The 19,815-nt window shown below is 35.0% G+C and overlaps 2 protein-coding genes across 7 annotated transcripts in view; one reads left to right on the forward strand and one right to left on the reverse strand.

The window, feature by feature from the left end:
• Nucleotides 1-19,815, forward strand: part of CDH12 (cadherin 12) — a 1,055,333-nt gene that overhangs the window by 681,293 nt on the left and 354,225 nt on the right. Inside the window, exon 1 of one of the 5 annotated variants that reach the window (XM_055246746.2) lies at nucleotides 10,417-10,534. The exons of 3 other annotated variants lie outside the window; for them this stretch is intronic. The gene's annotated coding sequence lies outside the window, so the exon portion shown is untranslated. Of the gene's footprint in view, nucleotides 1-10,416; nucleotides 10,535-10,567; nucleotides 10,747-19,815 lie in introns of those variants that run through there. One more of the 5 variants, XM_055246747.2, reaches the window with a different exon arrangement.
• On the reverse strand, nucleotides 7,091-10,464 carry LOC129465061 (pro-MCH variant). 2 transcript variants are annotated; one of them, XR_008651854.2, is made up of 2 exons: nucleotides 10,172-10,283; nucleotides 7,091-7,156 (listed from the first exon to the last, which is right to left on the reverse strand). XR_008651854.2 is itself a non-coding variant. In XM_055246750.2 (2 exons), exons 1-2 carry the CDS (start codon nucleotides 10,380-10,382, stop codon nucleotides 9,852-9,854), a joined length of 261 nt encoding a protein of 86 aa, XP_055102725.1. In that variant the 5' UTR covers nucleotides 10,383-10,464; the 3' UTR covers nucleotides 9,792-9,851. The 2 variants fall into 2 exon arrangements, 1 of the variants encoding a protein (XP_055102725.1); XM_055246750.2 differs by lacking the exon at nucleotides 7,091-7,156 and adding an exon at nucleotides 9,792-9,901 and having other exon boundaries at nucleotides 10,172-10,464.

Raw genomic sequence — 19,815 nt, forward strand, 5'->3', positions numbered from 1 at the left:
CAAAATTTCAATTATATAGGAGGAATACTTCAAGAGATCTGTTTTACAACATGGTGAGTATAGTTAGTAATATATTGTATTCTTGGAAAATGTTGAGAGTGGATATTAACTGTTCTCACCACAAAAGTAACTATGTGAGACAATACCTATGTTAATTAGCTGGATATAGTCATTCCAGAATGTATACATATTTCAAAATTTCATGTTGTACGTGGTAAATACATAAAATTTTATCTGCCAATTTTTAACAATTGAACACATGTAATCATTATCCTAAGAATTCCAGAAAGGTGAATATGAATTTTTTGTTTGATGATACGGCCTCAGGCAGATCATTTCATCTGTCTTCCTGACAGTTTCACACTTCTATAAAACAGAGATAAACTACCATTTTTTAAAAAGAATTTAATTATGCCTAATGTTCAGCATATTGTCTGCCACAACATAATTAATAAATAATAAGTCGTTTTAGTTTTTTTTGTCGTTGTTGTTGTCATTGTTGTTTTTTAATGATGAAGGTAAACCAAGGAGGGTGGGGGTTTTAAAACGTCTTAGTTTTTCCTTCTCTCTGGAGCCCAGCAGTGGCTTCATGAGACCAAGTGTCTAATTTGAGGATCCAGTCTCCTGGTAGTACAGATGGGCTATAGAGGAATTCCAGAACGAGATGGGAAAGACTCAGCAGGCCCACAGCTCTGTGAGCTGTTATCATGAAATAGCAGCTTGGAGCTGGAGTTAGCTATGTGCTTACCTTTCCCTCTGAGAACGGAACTGCACTGATAACATGAAATCGTACCATTTCTCAACATGTGACGGTGGTCTCTTTACATTCTCAAAGCCTTGAGTCATAACTATCTGTTTTCAAAAGTTGACATTATCAGATCAGTTACTGTGAAAACCAGAAACGTTTTATTTTCGTCTTTTTATGTGAGTAAAAGATACAATAAAATCTTAGTAATTAAATATATTGACTTAACTGTTTTCACTTATACTCCTTTAAAAAGCTATTTTTTTTTTTTAAAGCCCGAATCATTGCTTCTCTGTATATTTAATCTTCAGTCTTGGAATTGCTTCTGAGGGGAAAATTACTTTTAAAATAATTTTCTTTGCAGTTAGGAAAATGAGGACCTATAGTCCTAACATGCTCTTAATTTGGGAATTACTTGTTTCACTGCTCAGAGAACAAAATTATTGGCAGTGGAAAAATTGCACACAAAACAAAGAGTTAACCCCTATGGTGATTTAATCTCTTGAGAAAGGATTTCAGCCTGGTACAAAAACTGATAAGATATTTATCTACAAGTCATAGAATGGCTTATCAACTTGATCCTTTGATTGTTTATAAATACTATCATAAGCCTATTCAGTTCTAAGCTGGTATTTCCCAAAGTGAGTTCCTTCACTTAATAATGCCTCCTTCTTACAGCTTATTACACTTTTTTAATAGTTAGTCCCAGGAATTTACATTTATTCTAATTTCATCAGTTTAAAGGCAGTAAAGTGTTCATGAACACAGTTTCAGTATCAGGCTGCATGTATTTGAATCCAGAATCTACCACTCGAAGGCTGTGTGACCTTGGACAAGCCATTAACCTCCCTGTGCCTTGGTTTCCACATGAGTAAAATGGGTGTGGATAGACTCATGGCATGTAGAAGAATTAAATGGATTAATTAATGTAAGGCACTGATGTACAAAAAGTGCTTAAAACACCTTAAGGATTTATGTAAGCTGCTAAATCTCATTTCTTAACTAAACAATTCTTTTTATCCCCTCAGCTAGGCCAAGACTACTCCGTGAGGTTGTGCAATGTGTGTGCTGCACAGTAGTGCCTTGTGGAGGGAGCCGGAGAGTCTAAAATTCCTTCTCTGCCACCATCACCAAGCCATGTGCTCTTAAGCTTGACCTATTAAGAACTGGTCTGTTTTTCTGATTTGTCCACCTAGAGGGGATATCTTTTTTTCTAACCAAGGTACTAGTAAAGGTATACCATATTAGAATATCTAAGCACAGCTCTATCTGCCCCAGTGCTTATGACTGATAAGATTTGGGGCATTACCTATTAACAAAAACATCTGATTCCATTTCTTTTGGCCACCCCAGATCTAGGAGCAATCTCACTTTTTCTGTTCTTAGGTATTTATAAAGCTACAGTTTTATCTGATAGCCAAATATTCAGCATAACTATACATAAATTCTTATGTTTCATATATATATATATATATGTGTGTGTGTGTGTGTTCTATATATATATACTTATGTTCTATATATACATAAATCTTCTCTCTATATATATACATATATAATTACATTTGCTGTTCATTGCTAGTTATTGAGTACTGAATGAATAGTAGGCTGCAAAACCATAAAGATATTATATTATGCACTTGACTTTGAGGGCTTTGCATTCTTTTCAAAAGGCAGGTACAGTACATTTAAAATAGTGAAACAAATTAGACATTTAATATGTAGCAAATATTAACTCACTTTGTGAATAATTAACGATAATTGTCATATTAAAAAGTGTTAGCAGACAAGGAAGCCAAACGTTTCACAAAAGAATGGAAAGGGAAAAACCAAAAATTTTATAGAGAATATTCATACCTGAGTGGATGTCAATGTAAATATAATATATAATTAAAGCTATTTCCAAGGTTTTAAATCAAAGATCATTGGAACCATGTACTAATGTGTATGTACTTGAATGAAATACTTATTGAATAAATTCATTTATGAGTGAACTATTTTATATTATTATTATTTTTTGAAATGGAGTCTCGCTTTGTCACCTGGGCTGGAGTGCAGTCACGTGATGTTGCCTCATTGCAACCTCCGCCTCCCAGGCTCAAGCAATTCTCTGCCTCAGCCTCCCGAGTAGCTGGAATTACAGGCACCTGCCACCATGCCTGGCTAATTTTTGTATTTTTAGCAGAGACGGGGTTTGACCATCTTGGCCAGGCTGGTCTTGAACCCATGACCTTGTGATCCACCCGGGCGTGGTGGCTCAGGCCTATAATCCCAACACTTTGGGAGGCCAAGGCAAGTGAAATATTTTAAACATGAGGCAAAGTTTTTCTGTTCACTTATTGCTGACTTGAAGTCTGTTGAGGTTGGAGATTAGATCATTCATGTAAGATGTACGGAGACTCTACTGAAACTCAAGTGAGATCTTTCTAGAGGTTCAGGAAGCAGAAGAAACAGAATAGAACTAGTCAGGGAAAGCATTGCTTATTCTGCATTAACTGAGTACTTATACAATATGGGAGATTTTCCTAAAATTCTTGCTAAGGATGGCTTGAGATTGGGTCTAGAAAAACATATAGGACAACTCAAGTAAAATAAATTGAAGCATTATGGTTGAGACCATGGCAGGCCTTTAAAAGAGAGTCACCCAGTAAAGTAGTAGGATGTAGTTTAGTGCTGTATAATGTATAATTGAGCATGCAATTTGGAATTAGACATTTTAGTGGGTAGACTTGTGTCCCTCAAGAATATATGTTCACATTCTAATCCTTGGTACTTACGAATGTGACCCTTTTTAGAAATAGGGTCTTTTGAGATGTAATCAAGTTAAAATGAAGTCCTACTCAGTTAAGGTGGGACCTAAATCCAATGATTAGTATCTTTTATTTATTTATTTTTTGAGACGGAGTCTTGCTTTTCACCCAGGCTGGAGTGCAGTGACACGATCTCAGCTCACTGCAACCTCTACCTCCTGGGTTCAAGCCATTCTCCTGCCTCAGCCTCCCCAGTAGCTGGGATTACAGGTGCGCACCACCATGCTCAGCTAATTTTTGTATTTTTAGTGAGACGGGGTTTCACCATGTTGGCCAGGTTGGTCTTGAACTCCTGACCTTGTGTTCCACATGCCTCGGCCTCCCAAAGTGCTGGGATTACAGGCATGAGCCACCATGCCCAGCCAGTGGTTAGTATCTTTAAAAGAGAAGGGAGAGGGGTATTTGAATACAAAGATGCAGGGGAGTTATACAAGAAAGAAGGCCATTCAATGACAGAGTTGGAGACTGGATTGATGCAACTAATCAAGAAATCAAGGAATGCCACAGAGGGACAGGAACCACCAGAAGCTAGGAAAGAGAAATAGGACAGGTTTTTCCTAAGACACTCCAGAAGGAACCAACTCTTCTGCTTTCTAACTTCTGGCCTGAACTGTGAGAAAACAGATTTCTGGCCTTCTGAACTGTAAAAAAAAATCAATTTCTGTTATTTTAAGATGCCAAGCTTGTGCAAATTTGCTATGGCAGCCTTAGAAAATTAATATAGATATCTTCAAATGCATTCCTACCTCTGCTGTGTGATACTAGTTCCTTCTCAAAATCTTCATTGCTCATTTAATTAAAATAAACTAAAATCCATGATAACTTAGTGAAGGAATGTGGACAGTAGCCACATATAATACACAACTCAGAAAACTGTGAAGATTACGTGAGACAATGTAGACAAAGTACTTAGAGTGATTCTGGAAATGCAGTAAATACTTAATAAATGGTAGCTTTTAGTTTTAGAGGTAGCAGTCGGGACATATGGATGAGACTCAGAGGTGTATGAAGTTGGCATAGAAAGAACAAACAAGCATCAAAATCCCCATTACAGGAAAAAAGTCTTTAAGTACTTAATAGATTTGTAGGTGGTCGTGAAGAAAAGGGGCACTGTACAGGAAAACAGTCCTAAAGTAGCTGGTATACTGCTTAGGAAATCAAAGATCAGAAAAATAACATGATTTGTGTACTTTAGGATGGAAACCACTGGTGTGAGATAGTAAGGATGGAAAAGCAAAAATCAGCCAACTCTGAGGTTGTGCACAGATGTCCTGACCACTACCAGATGAATACGATATCTGATAACGATACAGTTTGGCTGTGTCCCCACCCAAATCTCATCTCGAATTGTAGCTCCCATAATTCCCCATCTTGTGGGAGGGAACTGGTGGGAGATAATTGAATTATGTGGGCAGTTTTCCCCATACTGTTCTTGTGGTAGTGAATAAGTTTCAGGAGATCTGATGATTTTATAAGAGGTTTCCCCTTTCTCTTGACTCTCATTCCCTTTGCCTGCCACCATGTAAGATGTGCCTTTTGCCTTTCGCCATGATTGTGAGGCCTCCCCAGCCACGTGGAACTATGAGTCCATTAACCACTTTCTTTTTTTTTTTTAAAGATAAATTACCCAGTCTCAGGTATGACTTTATCAGCGGCATGAAAATGGACTAATACAGATACTTTTCAAAAAGATTAGGGATTAATTAATTACCAATACCTACTCTTGGAGAAAATATTTTCTTTTTTCTTGATAGGGAAAATCCAGTGGATTCCAATTGTTCTTTATAGAAAAAAGGTGATTTCTGTCAACTCCACTTAAGAGTTTACCTTGGATTTTAATGTTGGGAGCAGGCAGAGAAAAAAAGAACGAACATCCTCCAAAGGGAACCAGAATGCATTATAAACTGAGTAAAAAGTCAGAGACAAATGCCCAATGTGATCCTTGAGATAAAAACGAAAATGGCCATTGTTCATCAAATGGCATTAGTTCACTAAGAAAATGGTCCTGGAAATTAATTTTGCTAAAAGGTCTTTAATGAAAGCAAAGTAAGTACAGAATGAGAATAACAAAGAGTCGGAGAATAAGATATTAATTGTAACAGTAGATAAACTTTTGGAAATCTGATTGGATGAACAAAGTTAAATTTCTGTAAGAACATACTTCAGGAAGTAGTATCACAAAGATGTGTCTGTATATACATTTATAATACATGTCCATTTGCAATAAACAATATGTCTGAAGCTTCCTGAAGGTTATGGCTAAGCTGATCCTATTTCATGTGGTCTTGTCTTGTTTAGCAGGTGGAAATAGACAATACATAGTTATTCAGGAGGCTGTTGTTATCATATGATACAAAGTAAAGTTGATATGACTGTTTAGATGGAACAATCACAGCATGGCTTACTTTAAGAGAAAACCCAAGCTTCCTGAGTTTAGTATATGATTTATTTTTTCTTCATCTATATTAAGCAATAGTAAAAATAAGCCTTGATAGGGGGACACTTCCAATGTTTCACATTTTAGTTGAATTAAAAGATATCTCCTTTTCAAAAAAATAAGACCTATAAATGATTTGTTTTCTAGGTAACTAGTGTACAATGTCCCTTCCCTCTGTCTGGTAGCTAAAGGTCTACAGTTATGAGAAAAATGGAATAACATATGGGATAGAGGCCATAAAATATTTTAAACACATTCTTGTTACCAAGTTATTTTTTCTATCTTCTATTTTTAAATTATACAAGATATTTATTCATGTTGTGTTAACAACTTTGTTATTTATTCAGTCTGTTGTTAAATGGTATGAACATTTGAAAATTTAATCCTGATTGATACAAGGAGGAACATTAAAATATCTATAATAAAAATGTTTTCATGACCCCATTATTAAAAGATTAACCTTTTTTAAGGCCATGTTATGGGAACTTTTACTTGAGTGCTTACTATCAGGTGTTTTAGATGTATTTCATTTATATTATTGCAAGGATTAAAATTAAATATACCGTATATGGGAGAATTTGTATTATGATGGCCACTAAGAGTATTTAAAAGCGTTGTAAGTTGTCACACACCTCATTAAATAATATTGATTAGAATTTTGGAGTTAGAAATGTTGCTCGTTTTGCAGGTCATTACAATTAAGTGCTTGCAGCCACCAGAATCATATTTTGGTAAAGTGTATATTGCATAACCCAGGCACATTTTCATGCTAGAAAAATGTTTAAATGATATGCATTGTTTTGTATGATGGAAAGATAGGCAATCATTATGTATCTATTGCAAGGCACTGAATTGGAATATATTCAGATTGAATTTCTGAGCTGTGTTGTGCTTCAGAAATTTCTGTATAAACATCTCAATACTTAGACCTTCTCTTTCGCAACTCATCTGTGAAGATGATAATTCACTCCTTCATCAGTGCTCTATTTTGTACCTTCGGTGTCTCTACTGTGTGTCTGTCTTGAAACTATTGATTCAACAAAATACATTCTGCCACAGTTTATACCATTTTGGAGATGAAATACTTAACTGAATCTTCTCCTGTTCATTTAGCCACTGCCCACCATTAACCTTGCTTTCTTCCTTTCTCTTTACCCATATTTCTACCTAAATGGGTTAAAAAAATTGATATATTGTGTGTTTATTCTTTGGAAGAGTTAACAATTAAGATTGTAGACAAAAGCATCACAATGGGAAAAACTGCCTTAGATTTTTACTTGTGGAGAGTCAGTATGAATTTGTCAAGGACCTATCAGGGTCAACTTGGCAACCTTGCTCACCATCACTTTTGTGATATTTCAGTAAATAATTAAGAATCTCTTTCATGAACAAGCTGACAAATGTACTGGAAAGAACAAAGGCCTCATAAAAAGGTATCATGTGATAGAATCCTAGATCCCCCTCATTGCTAGCAGCTGTACGGACTTTGATAAATATTGATAGTTTTATATATTGTACATGCATACATACACAGATACATATAAACAATTAGTTTCACATAATTGCATATATGTGATTTTATCACAAATGGCCATAGCTATTTTCTCACACAATGCAACTGTCTTGACGTAGAGTTGAAGAAAACTGGATTCAAGTTTCTATGTTCCCAGAATCTCCCACCTTTTCCAAAAAGCAATTTAATTTCTGAAAACCTTAGTGTCTTCCTCTGCAAAATAATGAGAAATGCTTGTGCTTGAGTCCAACTCTAGGATTGTAGTCCCCTTTTTATAATATAAGCAAGTTCCTCCATCTGGGCATTCAGTTATATTCTACAACATTGCCATAATCTGATATGACTCTAGGGAATATATATACTCTATTTAACCAGATAGTAATTTAAAATTTTACAACATGTATATTTCATGTAATATTAATAACAGTAATTTAATTAATATTCAATACATACCATTTGAATTCTTATAAGGTAATATTTGTTTTTAATTTTTTATTTTACTTTGTAATAAGCTCAAAATTATTACATCAAAATGTGGAAAGATTGCCATTTTTGGTTTATAACAAGATGGTAAGAAATGCTTATAAAATTCTTATCAGTTAATCTAAGCAGGTAGAGGTCCAGTGTTAAACTTGGATATACGAAAGATGCCGCCACATAATGAATAAAACACACTGCACATTTTTATCCCAATTTTCTTTTACTTTTAGTGCAAAATCTTAATTAAAATTTTGACTATGAGGCATTGACCAAAAGGCCAAAAATAATCAAAAGAGTTCAAATCTATGTGTCTTTATTGTACTTGAAGACAAAATTGTAACTAACACTGTTATGATTAGTAATACATTAATTAAAATGGTTTAACCTGGCAGTAATATAAATCAATGATCCTTTTCAAGTATTAGTTGGATAAAATTAACATTAACTCAATTCTGCTTATTTCCTGGAAGTATTTTAAACTTTAACCAATAGATATGATTTTTAAAATTTACTGTTTTTCAAATCTTAGAAGCTAATTATATTTCTTAACAGTTAGTGGATAAATTAAGAAAAGAACAACTTATATTTCTAGGGAAAATTATTTTCTAAAATTTGCAGTTACTTGAGTAGATAAAAGGACTGAATTTCAGAGATCACAATCACAGATTTATGTTTTGGTAGAAGTGGTCTGAGAATACTGGTAAAAATATACAGATGTTAGAGTATAACAGAATGAATAATCAGTACGTCAATAAACATTCTGAGAACCTGCAATTTACTGGTTGACTGCACTCTCCTTGACAAAGGTCTTTTTTTTTTTTTTTAAGTGACAGTATGACTTGTCATTTATTTCAATGAAAATTTAAATGTTTCTTACAAATCCTCTGAAAAGTGAAACTGATATTTTTACAAACGGAAGTATATGCAAACAGTCACAATATGCATTAGGACACTGACACTATTTCTCACATACCAGGTAGTTCTTTGATTCTGGAGAACATCTCTTATCTGAAAGTTTATTTTTCTTCTACTATAAATTTGTATCTAAGTTATTTTTAAAGAGTCAAAAACAGGGCAGAGCATTTTTGAATTGATAAACAAGAATATAGGCCAGGCTCAGTGGTGCACGCCTGTAATCTCAGCACTTTGGGAAGCCGAGGCAGGTGGATCACGAGGTAAGGAGTTCAAGACCAACCTGACCAAGACGGTGAAACCTTGCCTATACTAAAAATGCAAAAACTAGCTAGGCATGGTGGTGGGCACCTGTAATCCCAGCTACTCAGGAGGCTGAGGCAGGGAATTGCTTGAACCCGGGAGGCGGAGGTTTCAGTGAGCTGAGATCATGCCATTGCACTCCAGCCTGGGCAATAGAGCAAGACTCCATCTCAAAAAAAAAAATAATATTATACATTTGTTTTATAGTTCCACTCCAAATACAATAGCTAAAAGACAAACCAACCTTCTCTTTACAGAACACAGGCTCCAAACATAAATTTTTGTCTTATATGCTTTAGGTTTATATATATATAAAACCATTCACCAAAGACATGCTTAATTTTTGAGAGATTAAGGTGTAAATTATGATGCCTTATTTTGGGCTAGAGTGTATGTAAGGTTAGTATGTTAAGCATTGTTCAAAAATACTAGTAAGTCATAATTATGCAGAATTTTCACAAAGTTTAATGCACAGAAAAAGCCTATCATTTTGGTTACTGATCTATCTTAATGCTACTTTCTTTTAAAACAGACATTTAACATAATACCCAAGTTATAGTAACATTATGGGCTTCTCCTCCCATTGGCAATTAAATGCTTTTCTTTTCTTCTGAAAAGATGATATGGACCAACGGGTCCATATCAAAAAAAGAATCAGACTTGCCAACAAGATCGGTAGACTCTTCCCAGCATACATCTGAGTGCTGAAGGAAGAAGAAAGTTTAAATTGTTTAAAGGACTATAATTATCACACAAAATTCATTAAGAAAAAAAAAGAATGGATCTAGTATGACTAATTCTGTGTAAACCAAAATGATAAGAACTAATTAAACGCTTTTTAATCCCACATTTTTGGCAGGTGTAAGTGAGCCATGGTCTTATTTGATTTTGTTATGATTGCATCCAAATTTGCTTAAACTCAGAGTTCTGTTTAATGGTAGGATGTAAGAATTGAATTTTGAAAAACTACTCACTGTCAAAATCTCTCCTTCCTATAGGAAATTGAGCTGAGTTTTCTTCATCCCCAGTTTCTCTCTTTTCTTGTGTTGATTCAGTATCCTGAACCCCATTCTCAGCTGGAAAAGCTACAGATCCTTCTAGTGCAAGATAAGATTTTATAACCAGATTCAGTGACAGACCATGATTTAAGAAATTATGTTTTTCCTTTGGTTTTTGTGACAGCATAATCCCATTGTTCTACTACCCTAGCAGTTCCTCCCTAGACAATGAGGCCAATACCCCTTCCTCTACTTCATATAGGCTTTCTTGTTTTACTCTATACTGTAATCCTGAATGCTTTCATGCATCTCATGGATTTCACTATCATCTCTACTTTGGTAAGTCCCAAAATGATATCTTCTGTTTACATTCAACTTTAGAATGCCAGACCTGTCATCTCTAGTTGCCTATCTCAGAGACACCTTAAATTCAACCTGTTCAAAAATCATCTTGTGCCTTAACCCAGATTCACTGCTTCTCCAATGTTCCCTGTTCCAGTTTATGGCAACGCCATCCTCAGTTTCTCATTCCAAAAGCCAAAGAGTAATGTGTAAGTAATAGATTCTGGAACCAAACTACCCTATGGCCGTACAACTTTGGGCAAGTTATTTATTAACCCTTTGATTTACTTTCCTCATCTATGATGTTTGAGTAATAATAGCACCTACTTCTTATGGTTATTGTGCAAATTAAATGTACTAATACATGTGAGAAACTTAATGATTAGTACCTAGCAAGTGCATTATGAGTGTTAACTATTGCTTTTCCTCTTATATTTTTTAACTTTTATCTTCTTTGCCTCAGACCCACAATCAGTGAATCGCTAAATTCTCCTATTTCTAACTCCAAAATATTTTTCAATTCTATTCTGTTTGTTTTCACCATCTTGGCCAAGTCCACCATCATCTTCTAATTGCAGATCTACTCATATTGCTGCCTTGCTTATGGCTTCACAGTATTCTCATGGAAAAAACCCCAAAAGATTCAGTAATATAAAATCCTTGCTGGCCAGCCTGGCTTTAGAATACTTCTTCTTTCAGAGTGTGTGTCCACCACCTCCTCCTCTCTAAGGCTTTTACTCCACACACCTTCCAGTCTCACTAAAGAACTAAGGACGCTCTTCTCTCCTAATGAAGTTGTGTTTACTTCTCAGGTCTCAACTTACATACAAATTTTTTCAGAGAATTTCCTGAAACACTCACCTCTCTCACCAGACTAACTTGCTCCAACTACTCACATAGATAGTATACCATTTATCATTCTAATTAAGTAATAATGTGTAGCCTCTTTATTCACATCTGTCTTAAAGGTAGGGACAGTGAGAGAGAATCATGCCGTTCAAATAGAAGTTTTATTCTCAGCATCCAGCACATCAATTCACCATAGTAGAAGCTCAGTGAGTATCTGTCCAATTAATGAATAAATGTCGAGCACTGTATCCTACCCTTATGGATACCATAGTTTAGTAAGGAAGCAGAGAGTTGGCAAAAACAAATGTGGGAAGTATGATAATGGATACATTAAAAAGTGCCTTGTTGTCCACTAGGAGGAAAGGTTTTAATTTAATCTGAGTTTAGAAAGAACGCCTACATAAGGAAGCTTTGTGATTTCACGCTGAGGATAACAGTGAGCAGAAGTTGGCTCCGTGAAGGACCCGAAATGAGAGGAGGACAGACTGAGAGAAGATCACCTTCAAACTCTCTGAAGCAGACGGTGTAGTCTGTATAGCACTAGAATGCAGATGTCCACTTCACATGGTGGTATGAGTTTGCACAGGGCCATTTCCTTGGTGACCTGTGTGTCCTAAATCCAAGGGGACTCTCCCAGAACATTCTGTTGTGATAAAGATTCTTGGGATTTTCTGATTCCTGAGATGGGAAGAACTTAGTTCATGTAATGGCAAGTTGGGGGCTCAGGATATGATTCAATTTTAATAAAACAGTAACAGCAATAAAGAAATGTGTCAATATTTGCTGTAAGTTTATAGACTAAAATTCTTAGTTTATACATATGCAGCCACAAGCACACACACATACACATGCACAGAGGCAGTTGTGAAAAAACACATACAAATATACAGGATTGGATCAATGCGAAGGGAAACTTACTTCTCTTTTTACTTTATACACTTGTAAATGTACACATTTCTCTCTTGTTTGAAATTATTGTGTGGCATTCTTTTGGCATTACTTATGTAATCAAAACTCTCAAAAGCTAAGTAAAAATTAAGTAGAAATACATGTCAAATTTAGCCAATAGCTTGTCTAGTATCTCTGACTTAAGTTGACTTTATGGTATGAAAAATGTGCCTTTTTTTAGCTGAGAAATCACCACACGTAGGTATGCCTTGGAGAAAGGTAATATGGGACAATAGCACTCTGCAAAACTTAGGATGAGCTATTGTTTGTATAATTTTTAATCACTCATATTTAAGACTTGATTTTCTATGCTGATACTAACGTGGGATTTCTCTGCTTCAAGCCATCTAAATTAGCTATGCAAAGGGGTGAAAGTTCTGGGGATTTGTTTGGCAACACGTTTCTGAAAGGCCGTTTGGTGCAGCTGCCTTCCATTTGTTTCATCAAGAGACTAAGCTAAACTAAAGTAGTTCTTCATGATGAACTGGCAGGAAAGTGCCAAGATAGTTTTATTGCTTAGCAACTTGGCAGGAGGAAATGTTAAAATATTACAATCTCTCATATCTATGAACTGAGACAGGCTTTCAACTGATGGCTCTCCAGCTCGAACGTGATTAAGATGCAGCCACATGGCCCTGGCTTATATTTTGAGCTGATAGGAGGAAGATAGGGAAGTTGGATACTTTTAAATGTATAAATAGTAATTTCTCAGAAAACATTTGCTGATTTGAGCCAAACGCTAATCTGAGGAATTAAGCTGTCTCCGTTGTGATGTTGATAAGTACTGCAACCCTTATTGATCAATGGGATTTCCTTTGCATTTCAGAAGGAAGGATACGTCTATTGAGAAATTGTATGCCAAGTAAAATCCTGAGATAAACAACTTTATAGAAGAGAAAAACTGACAGTTTACCATACATTTTTGGAATTTAAAGAGTTGTTGTGGTGTGTTTTCTTTTTGTGCAAATTACGGAATAGATGAAAGTGACAGAGTGATGACACCAGCTAAATGGAAGCATAATGTAGACGGTTATTGCAGATGCCTTACCACACAGCTCTGCCAGCGCACATGCTTCCTGCAAACCTCCTGCAATTTAAACCCGTGGGCTCCTTCAACCAATGGTGCTAATTTGCCAATGGAGCAATGGCTTTCTTCTCTAAACACTCACCTACAAAGGAGTATGTATTAGCCAATAATGTATGTGCTCAGTAAAAACTGGCAATAGAACACACACATTTTAAATATAAAGACCACTTTCATCACTATATTAAATCATAGGGATTGAATAAATAAATCACAGTGTAAATAACTCTCCAGAATTATTACTATTATTTTTAATAAAGAAAGGTAATATTTGGGGAAAAATTATATGGTACTAATTTTTCCAAAACATCAAATTATTGGTAGAAAAGTTATAAGAGTACCTTGTTCTCTGTTTTGTCTTAAAGGATTTTGGTTCATAATTGAATTTATATTAAGCATGAACAACAGTTTGCAATTGACATTGTTTCATTCAAAGCTAGTATTTTCATGTACATAGATGAGTCTAACATATATATATATATGTATATATGTACACATATATATTCAATTATATATATAATTATACATATATAATTGAAACTGAATAAGATAAAATGTGTCATGTCCAAAATTAGAGGGAAATTTGACAGCAAAACAAAAGATTAAAATCTTTGTCTCTATGATGTTAAAATTAAGATCTTGCAGATTTGACTCAAGATCTATTTGGTCTTATTTGTATTCAAAAATGCATCTGATGTGTTAAAATTAACATAATTTAAAAAATGCTTCCATCAAATTCAAGAGGAATTCATTTAAATAACCTTTTGATAAATATAAAAGGAAGACATTCATTTTGTTTTTCTCCCCAACTTTATAAAATATCAATTATTATGGCCACTTTGGGGGCAAATTTTAAGAAAGAAAAGCAACAAAGATTTCAGTGACATTGAAAAAGACATTTAAGTGATACCTACTTTAGTGTTCTAAATTGGTTTTAAGTATAGTTTTTTTTTTTTTTTTTTGAGACGGAATCTCGCTCTGTCGCCCAGGCTGGAGTGCAGTGGCTCAATCTGGGCTCACTGCAAGCTCCGCCTCCCGGGTTCACGCCATTCTCCTGCCTCAGCCTCTCCGAGTAGCTGGGACTACAGGCACCCGCCACCACGCCCGGCTAATTTTTTTGTATTTTTAGTAGAGATGGGGTTTCACCGTGGTCTCGATCTCCTGACCTCTTGATCCGCCCGCCTCGGCCTCCCAAAGTGCTGGGATTACAAGCGTGAGCCACCACGCCCGGCCTTAAGTATAGTTTTAATCTTTCTATATTTTATATTATAAAATAAATATAATTCTTTCGTATTTCTAACACTTTCATGTTGCAAATGAGGTACATAGGCCATTTTATTGATGAACAACTTTCAGAACCTAAATCTTTACATTTGCTGAGCCAGGCTGCAACACTAAAATACATTATTTGAATTGTGCAAGAAAACAACAAAAGACCATGAGTACTAATTTTTAGTATTGCAAGTCAGAGAAGATTAACTTGAATTTAAATAACAAATAAAAGTTACCACAAAGGGAGCAAGCTTTTAAACTGTGAAATAGTTCTAGCTCTACAGTAGAAATCTTGTGGTTTTCATATGATAATTTTTTTCATCAACATATATTTTCTATTTTTTAATTCAAAATGTAAAAGTAAATTATACCGCCAAGATCATGTTTTTCTTATTCTTTGTTTCAACAAATTGCTGATATCTTTCAAAACTGTCATTTTCTGAAATGAGCAGTAGTGTACACAGAGAAATAAAAGAGGTTATCCAGAGAAACTGCAGGTGCTTCTCCAGCCTAACCTTAATGACAGTTTATTGCTGGTCCATGGGGCCCAGTTTTGTTTAAGCAATTATCAGACTGCTTTATTTATGGCGCCCATGTGCCTGTTTTTGGCAATGGGGTCGCAATAAATTATCAAAATAATGTTAATATTACAAGAATAGGCTACTTTAAAAATAGGTGGCACCAATTACAATTGAAGGAGAATAGTTAGATGAAGATTTAAATTATCCCAATTGCTCCTGGGAAATTGATGGGATGGATCAAGAGGATCTTCCCTGACTTCTAATACATGTATGTGCAGGGTTATTTCTCACAATTAAAATCAGAAATGTTAAAGGGGAACTTACAATAAAAGAGAAAGCCAATCAATATAGTCATCATTAATCACTGAGAAAGACACAGTAGTGTACTTAGTAAATGTCCTAAAGCAGCATCCAGGGAGAGAGAGACTATCAATCCCAAAAGACTCAAAAAATCTTTAGGGAGATGTAGAATTATGTCAATATTTTGCATATTATAACTATAAGACAAAGCTGGGAAGGCCTGTTCTGATATAACTTGCATGCACAGTCACACACCTGGGACCTTGTAGAATTTACTACTAAAACGTGAATGGCAATTAATGTACAAAATATGAAAAACAAAGTTCAAACAATATGTGTTTGCTGTCAAGATTACTTCTGAGAAAATTTGTGAGGCAAGTTTTGAGTTGTAAGAGGCTCTTAGAAATAGAAACTGTGCTTTGTAAATCATACTATAAGACCAGATTAAAGAATTTCATAGAGAGATATTCACACTTAAGACTAACAAATGCTTCGATTTTAGAATAATTCATGAATTTGCTATTTTCTTCATGATGTCAGCTCGTGTTTGGTTATTTGCTACTGATCATTTCATCTTCCCTTGCTTACAATTCCAGAATCATTGTATTTATTTATTTAATTATTTATTCATTCATTTATTCTGCTTGGTCAAAGTTTCAGGTCTTAAATGATATAGGCTTCATCACAATAGCAGATTTCTTCCCACTTTTGTTTATGTCTGTCTGTTTATGGTATCAGCATTATTTTTTCTTTCCAACTTTAGAGCTACAATACTCAGGTAAAGTGGGTCCCTGGGATTTAAAACTCAAAATAATTGACTAATATGACACCACAGTGGTAGAAACATGCTTCTACTAATATGAATAAAACAGAATCACAGGGTAAGTGCACATATTAGACTTCTGTATGTGGTTGATAATAATGTATATATAATTGAGGATTGACCAAAGCATGGGTACAATTAGGCATACAAGTTCTTCTTTATAATGGTATTTTTAGTGCCAAATATAGGCCTCCAAAAGGTTCTTGGTGGGTATACTTATTGTGAGATGACATGATTTGTCTTTGATGCACACTACCCCATGTTAGAATGGGCTGTTTCATTTGGGGACACAACACAGGTAACCGCTCATCTGCTCTCATTTGTAAGAGCTTCTATGAAGTAAAATTGAGAGTTGTGTTTTTTTCCAGCAAGTTCAATTATTTCGGGTGACCTCACTCCATATGGAACTCTTCCCCTAGATGTCCATGTTGTCCATTTTGACAACCCCTACCTTCCAAAATGTTTGTTGACTTCTTACCCTCTGGTTGAGCCTGCATTTGCCTCCTCTCCTTCCGGCACACCTACCCCCTTAATTTCTTTTTTCCTGCTCTACTTCTCTTATTTTTCATCACATATTTCTTTCATATCTGCAATATAACTTACCTATCCATTATACTTATGACTTATTTGCTACTTTATTCTTCAGGGTTAGATTTTCTTCTGTTTAGTTTATTCTTGAATTCCAAAGTGTTTGGGAAAAGAACTAGACCATAATAGGTACTGTGAAAGCTGATTATTTGAATTGGGTCATTCTCGTCATACCCAATGAAAACAGAGTCAAGAGGGCCGGGGCAAAAAGCACTCAGGACACAAAACATTGCTGTCCCCAAATGTAATTCACTGTAAGTCTGGCTGCTGAAACTGCCTGCTGTAACCTGACAACTGTTTTATCTAATAGTTGCCAAACCAACCTGCTACAAATCTAAGACTTACTTTACCCACTGTCAGTCACCAGTTAGACGTTCCAGCTTCTCATAACCTTACCAATGCTAATGAACTTTCTCAAAGAGCAATAATTATTTCTTTTTTTAGTAAAACCTCCAGCCTTCTCTTCATTCTTCAGGCATGCTGAAGACCACTCGGTCTGAATATATGCCCTGATTTGTGAATTATTTATTTCTAAACTAAATGTTAAATTTAGAGATTCCTCTTTACATTTCTATTTTGACTTCAACAGTCCTCATTAATATTTCCTGAATAAATGAATAAAAATATCAGAATTAATGTGCGTTTTGAAAAATCTCTTATGAGATATGAGAGAAAAATCTGTTATATGCTTAGATCCTTAACTTGATCAGTATTCACCTTGAAATATGCTTTTATCTTATGTAGTCTGGTTTTAAAATGTTAAGGAAAAAATACGCTTAGAAATGGACCTAGTCATTTTTACTCAGCTGTACCACATAATTTAAAAAACGAAAACACTCTAAGGTGGTTTTGTTCTTTTGTTTTTGTTTGGTTTGGTTTTCTTTCCTTCTTTTTTTTTTTTTCCTTATGTGTTCAGCCTCTTTAATGTGAATAACTGCTCTTAGTTAAACAGTCTCACAGCATCCACTTACAGTCTCCGAGTTGCCTTCACATTCTTTGTAAAAATAAAAGCTCAGTTAAAGACACCACTTTCTTTTATGGTGCAATTTGTTTGCTCTTACACTGGTTCACTTTCTTTGCCATTTGATTTCCTCAATTGAGCAATTTATGACAGATTTTTAAGGTCTACTGTCCATTACAAAAAGCAGGTTTTAAAAACTCCATCATCATCATAAGCTTAATGAGGAAATGGCAGGAAGCTCAGCAGCTTGGTGAGGGAAGTGTGTGGAGGTTTGACTCTGACAGCCAACTTGCTGTTGCTGTAATTAATAATGAAATGTTAAGTCTCTTGCTTTTTATATAGAGACAGGGAAAGTGACAGTGATTATGGAGGGAAATAAATTTACATTGTAGCTTTATAAACCATCCATAGCTTTAGGAGCTCAATATATACAAAATTACTGTTAAGACGACAGTTCCCCAAGAAAGTAGTTACAAAAATATTTAAAGCTCTGGGCTGAAGAATCAGGACATTGTAAGAATGGAGAGTAAGAAAAGACACTTTCTTGTATCCTGTCCCTCCTTTCCTGCTGCTCAATTTCTTTCTACTCAGCTGTTTATAAAAAGATGAAAGATACAGCTAACTTGTCTCCCTGTGTGAATCTATTCAATGTCACCACCCACGCACTTTCCAACAGTGACAAAAGTTGCTATCACATTCCTCTTCTCAACTCACCTGATGGATCCCCCAACTACACCCCACTCCCTATCCTGGAAAATATTCTATTAAGAAGTAGAAGAACTGTGGGATTCTCTGAATGAGACCTGCCAGTGAAGTCCATGTCACTGACTATTAAGTCATGTTTACCACAAGCTAATAGCCCATAGCTCAAGCGGAACTCTCACCATCTCTACCCTTGTCCTTCTTCCAAATCAGTGCATGTAGACATGTGCTATCTTTGCCTATTAGAAGGATGGGTAGAACTCTTCATCTTCCATTCATGGAATCTGAAGATGGTACAAGGTCATGATGGTCATGCCAGCTTGATAAACTGGTGGAAAATTAAGTGCAGACTCTCATAATGAAACAAAATATTTTCTGAAGTGAAGCATCTTGGATAATGTTCTCTGTAATTCTTCTCCCATTTGCTTATTTATTCCTTCTTGTTTTCCCCGTGCAAACTGCATCATTGTTAATATGGCTACCTGATAAGTGGTTGTTCCTCATCTTCAACCATTATCCCATTTCAAATCTATCTAAAAACCTTATTTGTGGACAAGAATAATCAAAAAAAATGAAATTAACTAGTTAGATAACTACTGTAACTATCTTTTATGCTGAATTAAAATAACATGATTAAGTGAAGACTAGAATACTTTATTTTAACTGTTCACTTCACCATCAACAAGGGTATAAGTTTAATTATGTATATGTACACGTAATTATGTATAGATGTATAGAATACAAACAAATTTAACCATTTTATTTATCCACATGAAATTGATTCTTTTACATGCAGGATGACTTGTAAATACATTCATAATAGAGAAATTGCAATGGTTCTGACAATTAGATTTTTGTATTATTATTTTATTTAGAACTTACTGGTAAAAATTTCATGAGGTAGAGACTAAAAACTAGATTAAAATTTGTAACTGAAAAATTTGTCATTTGGGTTGAATTACAAATACGAGTCTAAGTTTTATCTTCAGTGCTTCAGAAAGGCTGAATTAAATCCTTTTTAACTAGTTTCCAAAATTTCAGAAGTGCTACAATTTTCTCACAGACTTCTGAACTGGATTTAGGGCAAAATACAACTTGAAATAGATGGATGGATATGAGAATTCACTAATGATCATTCTCGAGTATCTGACTACAACATATTCTCAAAGACAAACTTACCAAGTTAAATGATCAAGGGTATGCTATGAAATTCTTTTGAAGACCCAGATA

This window comes from Symphalangus syndactylus, chromosome 16 (assembly GCF_028878055.3).
Source record: "Symphalangus syndactylus isolate Jambi chromosome 16, NHGRI_mSymSyn1-v2.1_pri, whole genome shotgun sequence".
Classification (NCBI taxonomy): domain Eukaryota; kingdom Metazoa; phylum Chordata; class Mammalia; order Primates; family Hylobatidae; genus Symphalangus; species Symphalangus syndactylus.

Coding starts and splice junctions, on each gene's coding strand:
- LOC129465061 (XM_055246750.2), bottom strand. CDS start 10,382: ATGCTGTCACAAAAACCAAAGGAAAAACATAATTTCTTAAATCATGGT. Junction 9,902..10,171: donor AGGAAGGAGAGATTTTGACA/GTGAGTAGTTTT, acceptor TTCTTCCTTCAG/CACTCAGATGTATGCTGGGA.